Genomic DNA, 8,509 nt, shown 5'->3' with positions numbered 1-8,509 from the left:
ATGTGGCGATCTAAGCCTAACATTAGTCAAGCTACTTCCAGGTGTTAAGATCCTTGTTCGAGATTATCAAGCACAAGTTCTCACTGAAGGATCTTGGCATTGTACTTTTTGTATATATCCGTGGCCTGTGATCTTTAAATATAAGTGTGTAACAATAACTCACTAGATTTAAGTTTTATAATAATTTGAAGTTTAATATTGCTAGGGATGAATGCCGGAAAAATTCCAAAGTGATGAATTGGAGCTGATCGAATGGTTGAGAAGCATAACGTATAGTTCTCGGAAATAACACACACGAACGTAGTTCACAGCCGTTTTGAATCACTATCTAGACTAACGAGTCACAAAACCTTCAAATCACATTATTTTATTAATTTTTCATTCATGGACAAAGCTTATAAATCTTATTTGATTGATATAAATATTGGATAAAAACCAAATTTGACATTATTTCGTCGTCCATTTTATTTCACATTCATTACAAAATGTCTAAACCTTCCAGGAAATAAAATAGCCATCAAAAATGAAAAGTGTAAAACAGACTTGCCTTTAAAGGATGGTAAAGAGGTTTTATAAATTGTTTATGTGTATTGGGGACAGTGATAGCATCAATTTGCGCCATTCCAATTTTCAATCTGACGTCTGTGGTTCTAGCAATTCTACTAAAATTACGTGATTTATGACACAGTCGTCATTTTAACATTCAAACGCATATAATTCTAGAAACACGTATATGACGTAATCTCAAGGAAAGACCTTTACTAATGGACATTATTTACCAAATAATCGCCTCACTGTACATTCGAAACCGGCCATTTTATCATAAATAAGGATATTTAGCGCTCTGATTTGCACTTCATATCATGCAACTCTTCCGTTCCGTTAAAACTAAGCAATATAAGATGTAGTAAAGAGTTCTATAAGGCAACGGTGAAGCAAAATGTGAAAGAGTCGACAATTTTCAGTTATAAATTCCACCATCTTATAAGAGGAGATAACATATTATATTATTATGTTCTTGTGGTTTGGTGGTAGGTTGGTTATGAATTCTCTTGCGAGAGCTGCGTCATTTCCGGTGACGAAGAATTGAAGTGTCCCAATAGAAGTCAAAGGTGTCCCCGATACACATAAAAAGGCTTGAAAACTTAGGCTCGCTTTAAGTTGTCTAATGTACTATCCCTATATATGATTGACGTAAACGTAAATATTGTTCTTTTTAGAGAATGATGATAGTTTGCTTGTAATATCTTCGCGTATTTGTAGTCTACGGTATGTTTCAATTGTTTGAACTAAAATGACTGATTGTTCATATAGATTAAGAGAATATATTGATATTTCAAAAACATACATCAATTATCTATCTTATTAATCAGTTTTATTTTAATTGGCAATTTACGAAAATTGTAACAGATTTTTATTCAACAATCTAAAACCAAAATACATTTTACAAGATAAAAAAATCTGTAATCAAAATGAAGGTATTCACAACTGCATTGTTTTTGATTGTATTCATCAGTATGCTTAGCGTGAGTACTGAATACCGTATCGAAACACCAGATCTACAACAACTTATCGCTGAAACAGAGAGGTATTCTTGTTGATATTACACTTGGTATCAAAATAAAATAAAATCCATCTTTCTTTTTCTCTTTTAAATGGCCTTGCGACAACTCCCTTGACAATAATATATCTATTTCGTATCCTATAAGTAGATGAATATATTAGATAATAATATTGAGGGGTTAACTCGCTATTGAAGAGTTCGTTAATTAGTAATTTGAGCATGATGATATCTACTTCAACTCATTGCGATTGACGTGACAACTGGTTTAAATGACCGATGTCACTCACTCCCAATAAGGCCATAAATAGAATTCACGATTAATCAAAATTCAAGTTACAGATACAGGTCGACATAAATGGTTGATTTATGAGTGTTTTTAGTTGATTTGATAATTTTAATTCTATTTTGTTGAAATTGTCAAGATGAATTCCACAATTTTTATCAGAATTTATAAAGTACATTATTCAGATATACCTGTTTCCGAGACTTTAAGGTAAGTTTTTTTTTTCAAAACTCCTCAATTGTTAGATAATTCTTGTCATGCCACACGAACAGATAAATATTATCAAGCGTGCGCATATCCTCCGTCCCTTCCGTCTTTTAAAGTTGTTCGATTCTTATTAACCCCAAGACTAAGAAGGGTCAAATTCCCGAAAGTTCTGAGAGCTACTTTTATATCGTTTTCAATAAAAAAATAACGGCAAATTGTAAAACAGTGCAGTGGATAACAGAAATATTCAATCGGTTTTTTTCAGCATGAACTTGAAAGTATGTGGTAAATTTACAATAGAAAGTATGCGACAAGAATGTGACAATCAAGATCCTAGTTTACTACATTTACACGTTACAGTACGATTCAACAGACTAGATGACGCTTTAGACGCTATCAATAAGTATGTAATATTTCTACAAATGGGTCTACAGTTTAGTGGGGTGGGTTCCGAGATGACCTTGGTCACTTGGTTTAAGTTTGAAAGGTTAACTTCGTGGTTGAATTGTAAGGGTATCATCTTCGTGTTAATTGTTCTTTTAAAACCGCATGTATTGGGAAAATATCTTACTCTGATCTGAAGCACTAACGTGAACAGCAGAAAATCAAAAAGAGGAATTTTTTGCCACTGTTCCCTCACAGTAAAATTAATTAGCCAAATCAAGAACGTATTAGTTTATTTCATTTCTGTGGATTTTCGGCCTTGATCTGACGCTATATACACGAAAACAAATCCTTAACATTCGATTTGTTTTCCTACCCTACAGGTACCATAACACACGGTTTATGAATCGTTACACAATGAAAGTAGCATTTTACAGGCCAAGTTTGAAACAAAGTAAGTATTTGAACTTTAGTTTTCTTTTAATGTAAGTTTTCAGTATACTTTCATTATGGCACTACAACCACTCATTTCTATATCAAAGGATAAATATATTACATTTTTACTGACGAACAGTACAACCTTATATTATATAACATTAAAATTTTCCAGTTTTTTCATTAACAGTTTTCTTAAAAGTCATACTTAGTTTATGCATAGAAATGTTTGTGTAGAACTTTTATAATTTGAATAATAATTAATGATTTAATGCCATACAGCACGTGATAAGAGTCAAGAAACAGAGTACCAGAAGAAGTATAGAAATACTAGCAAGGATAGAACAGTTTCTCGCAGTAATACTAAAGAATACAAGGTAAGGTATTCACTGACTTTCTTTGTAAATCTTCACTGTACCTGCCTCCCAGACCTCCATTTTCCGGAGGGGTAATGGTGTATGACGTTTAGTTGCCGTAATGTTGCAGTTTTTTCGGGGGTAGTGGGGGGGGGGGGGTGGCTTGCCTCCTCCAGCTACGGGTTTGATTAAATATCTTTCTTTGTATCCAGGCTTACAAATCTTAGCTAAGCATAAAAACCGCCAAACTTCGAGGCATTAGAATTACTTAAGCTGCACAAAGCTCTGGAAATGTTGAGTCATGCCACACATCACAAGCTGAAAAAAAATCAAGATATGTGAACAAGAAAGTATTAATTTTGTAATAATCTGCTTTCAGGTTACTGAAAGGAAAAGGTCGCCTCCAATTAGAAGGTTTGTAATTTTTTGACAAATTTGAGCCTGGTATAGAATAAAGTTGGCTTTGGTAGTCACTCAACGTTATCGATTTTTGAACCTTTTCCTTTTTTGTTTCAAACTCGGTATATCTTTTCCAGGAGTCCACAAAGACAACGCAGACGACAATCAAGTTCCTCTTCCGAGAAGATCTGAACATACCTCAAGAATCCGATCTCGTTACAGCTATAAGGAAAAAGTCAAAAAAGCTATTAAACGTCGTGTTCGGGTGTTGTCTAACAGCTCGAGTTCTGAAACTTCCAGTACCCTAGTGACGTCTGGAACAGACAGCAGCAGTCCATCCTCTACGATCAGTAACCATGTCCGAAAAATATCAATTATCTCCAGGTCGGAAGAGCTTAATGATGTTTCACTACCTATAACTGATAATAAACCAACAACAGTTTTCGAGAAGAAAACAAAGAAGGTAGAAATTAGTCCAATTAAGTTTGGGTATGTCTCGGTAACCAACCAAAAACCAAAGTTTCAAGAAGTGAGAAAATTAGTAGTAGCAAAGTCTCATGAAGATTCCAGACGTATTGTTTCTATGGCTCCATCTAAGACTAAGCACCAACTTTTATCAAGTAGAGACATTTCAGGGAACAAATCGTCTGTAAAAATGAACCACCAGGAAATAAACTCTGATTGTACTTCAAGTGAGTCAGAGAATAACAAAAAGGTTCCCGAACAAACTGATCCCAAGAAAGCAAAGATTGTTGAGTCAGATAACTTGTCTGTAGGTACAAAAGAATTACTTGCTTCTGCAGATAGGACATTGTTACCCGATAACAACGTAAACGTTCCAAACCAAACTAGAAAAATCAAATTTAATATAAATAAAACGTCTACGCTTGTGAAGGATTATAAGATGTTTCAAAATCCTTTAGATTCGAACGAGCTGTGCAATACTAATGATGTTAATGCTAATTCTGAAAATATTAAGCCAAAAAGAAAGCGAAATAAATCCGAAATTACGCCTTCATTTAAATCTAAAATTCCGTCAACTTCTTCGAGCCTTTCGAGAAATACACAGAAACAAAGACTATATAAGAGCAAATCTTTTCAAAATTACGAGGTCGCAGATAAATCAATAGATATCAATGGATATAATACTGTCACACACGATCATCACGAGACGATAAAACAAGCTGATGTACAACCTGATGTAACATCTTTGATATCTAAACGGTTTGTGGACTTTCACCAGAAAAAGTTGACAAACAGCCAAACCAATGAAATTACATCTGATGTCCAACAAATACCAAATATCTTGACAATTAAGATAGATGGTCCTAAAGAATCTTTTAAAGAGGGCAGAGTAGAAAATGTTTCATCTCCACGACGACGTGTCACAACAACAACCGAAGGGATAGAAGCAAACAATAATGAAGAAAGTGACCACATGTCCACTAGAAAAGATTTGGAATCCCATCTACCTGATGTAACATTGCGTTCATTTAATGCATCCGTTGATTCTATACATCAACACTCGGGACCAAGTCCAAAGACCCACCAAGAATTTAATATTCAAATTGAATCAACCAATGTGCTCAGATTAAATCTAGAAAAAACAAAATCAACAAATCACAAGATCCAATGTGACGACGCAATTCTTCCTGTTGATTCAGAAGCTCTTGACTCAGACCATTCCATTCTTAGTGACAATTTGAGTGCTACTTCCATTTCTTTCAGTGAAGACAAATCTAGCATTGACACTCATGTTGAAGAGTCTACGATTCTATTAGATGAGGTCATGCATTGTATAGATTTAAACACATCTTCAGTGACTGAAACAGATGCAACTGTGCCTATGAAGGAAGAGCTGCAAAGACATAACAATAATACTTTTTCTTGTAGTCAACTGGAGTTAAGTGGATCCCCATCTTACAAAGTGGATTTTGTTTCATCAAACGATTCTGGTGTTCAACCCCCTAAACTATTAACTTTGGTCACAAATAACAACACGATGAAAGACAATTTAGGCAGTAACACATTCGAAAAGACTTCACCGTGTCTGAAGTACTGTAGTATTGCATTAAATCCTGAAAATATCTATATACCTCCCTGCACTGATCTTGTAAGTTCAAATCCTCAAGTTAATACATCGACAAAATGTGAAAAACTTTATTTATCGAAACCACAAGACGCTTTAAAAGAGTCCACAATACAAAATGTATGTTGTGAACAGAATATCAACTCACTAAAAGGTTATTTAAAGGATCCACCAATATCTGCACCAGGTCCTAATTCTGATTTGACAAACACTGAAATGGAAACTGTTTCCAAATATGGTAGAAAACAAAACCAAGAGACAGGTATGCGACTTATCGAACACTCAGAATCTGCACCATATGGTTTACATTCGGACACTCCACTGCAGCAGATGGGTATAGCTTTTGCTGAAGAGACTGAATCAACAAATAAACTGAAACGACCAATATCTGAAGATATAGACCACCCTGGGGGGGAAATCAACATCAAGCAGTCAACCAATCCTGCAAAACGACAAAAACAAGGTAAGCGCAAACACTAAATGGATCTTGCTGTCTAATTACCCCGTTAAGCTTTCAAATCGGATGGGTTGGTTTGGTAGCTATTTCGGGTTTTTCAACCAGGCTTCTACCGGTTAAGGGCCGACATTGAAAAGATGAATAGTCTTTCAATGAGATAAAACAAAAGCTATCAGCTATGCGCTAAATGTGGATCACGAATCAAGATACAGAACACTCGACAGTTTTTAATAGAAAAAGAAGTAGTCAAATGTCGAAAGGTAGAATTTTTCTCTGTGAAGACAGCATGGAGTTATCCATCTTTATAAGCAAAATCTGTAACAGAAAAAAATTCCTTTCATTTTAAACTGATCGTTGTTAAGGATAAAATTTGGACTGAATTAATGGTTTAAAATATATAGCATAGCATATAGCATATGTAATGTGTAAATTTTGTATTTCCAGCTGATGATGGATATGTGTGCTCACTAGTCAAACCGCACCAAATGTCATTTTTACTGGGTGAGAAGGAAAAGTTAGAAAAGGTGGGGACATGGTATTATACTTTGAATGTCAGTTAATTGTGGATACTTCTCCAACCTTTGAACTACCAGTTTGCTTCTTGAAAATAATTCTTTTGATTTTGTTTGACTACCAACATATAGTTTATTCCACGGCAGCAATCTTTTGCAAGTGTCTCATTTTTTTTGCACTAAAAGCAAGTTATGCTTTTAAAACAGCACTTCAGCAAACCTTGACTATTTCACCGTGATGGTTCAGAATATTGTGACACTTTTCCAGTGTCGTGACGTAGGTTCAAATGACACTGAGGGCATTGGATCTTTTTTTTCTTTTTATTGTAGTTATATAATGAGGAATGTCGAACGGTTTGTAATGTGGTTCAACTATTAGTCAGGTCAGTATATATATTTCATCCTTTTCCCCCTTTTTTTAAGCCATTGTGTGTTTATAATAGGCAAATATAGCTTCAATATGCATCATTTAGATTTCTGGTCTATGATTTCTGTAATTCCATCAAAAGGGGCAGACATTTTTTTATGGACCAAATTAAAAATGGCCGCCACCCTGTCATAACTTACTTGTTTTCATTAACTTTCAGTCAAGATCCGAGTTTAGAGAAACATGTTGAGAAAAGTTTGAGTCAAACATTGGAGAATATAGGAGAGAAATATGTCAGTAAACTACAAGAAACTGTTTTGGAACTGTCTGAATTGGAAACATGAACCTTGAATACATAAAGGAAATCGATAATGGGCATTAAATGTACCATTAAATAAGTGTGCCCACAATTCTCATATGGTACATCTTAGACGTATGATTTCGTTTGACGAGATGACAATCTAAGTGCAGAAATGTCTTTTATATTTTAGCTAATAGCATTTATTTAATAGAAATGGCATTTCAATCAACAGGGATTACTTTTCATTAAATAGAAATCGTATTTCATTGAATAGGAATTACATTTCATTGAATAGGACTGACATTTCATTGAATAGGACTGACATTTTATTGAAAAGGAATGACATTTTATTGAATAGGGCTGACATTTTATTGAATAGGACTGCCATTTTATTGAATAGGACTGACATTTCATTGAATAGGACTGACATTTCATTGAATAGGACTGACATTTCATTGAATAGGACTGACACTTTATTGAATAGGGCTGATATTTTATTGAATAGGACTGACATTTCATTGAATAGGGCTGACATTTCATTGAATAATTTCATTGAATAATTTCATTGAATAATTTCATTGAATAGGACTGACATTTCATTAAATTATTTCATTCAATAGGACTGATATTTCATTGAATAGGACTGACATTTCATTGAATAGGACTGACATTTCATTGAATAGGACTGACACTTTATTGAATAGGGCTGATATTTTATTGAATAGGACTGACATTTCATTGAATAGGGCTGACATTTCATTGAATAATTTCATTGAATAATTTCATTGAATAATTTCATTGAATAGGACTGACATTTCATTAAATTATTTCATTCAATAGGACTGATATTTCATTGAATAGGACTGACATTTCATTGAATAGGACTGACATTTCATTGAATAGGACTGACACTTTATTGAATAGGGCTGATATTTTATTGAATAGGACTGACATTTCATTGAATAGGGCTGACATTTCATTGAATAATTTCATTGAATAATTTCCTTGAATAGGACTGACATTTCATTAAATTATTTCATTCAATAGGACTGATATTTCATTGAATAGGGCTGACATTTCATTGAATAGGACTGACATTTCATTGAATACGACTGATATTTCATTGAATAGGACTGACATTTCATTGAATAGGAC

General features: G+C 34.0%; 1 protein-coding gene across 1 annotated transcript; it reads left to right on the top strand.

Moving 5' to 3' along the window:
* Positions 1–1,986: 1,986 nt before the first annotated feature.
* LOTGIDRAFT_171370 (hypothetical protein) lies at positions 1,987–7,397 on the top strand (the record flags this gene model as incomplete). The annotated part of the gene is made up of 8 exons (XM_009047557.1): positions 1,987–2,057; positions 2,320–2,497; positions 3,156–3,250; positions 3,609–3,643; positions 3,766–6,180; positions 6,619–6,698; positions 7,017–7,069; positions 7,274–7,397. The coding sequence occupies 8 exons, from the start codon at positions 1,987–1,989 to the stop codon at positions 7,395–7,397; spliced, it is 3,051 nt and encodes a 1,016-aa protein (XP_009045805.1).
* Positions 7,398–8,509: the final 1,112 nt, after the last annotated feature.

This window comes from Lottia gigantea (genome assembly GCF_000327385.1).
Source record: "Lottia gigantea unplaced genomic scaffold LOTGIsca_113, whole genome shotgun sequence".
Taxonomy (NCBI): Eukaryota; Metazoa; Mollusca; class Gastropoda; family Lottiidae; genus Lottia; species Lottia gigantea.
Note: the sequence above shows the minus strand (reverse complement) of the source record. Positions and strands in the feature narration are given on the sequence as shown.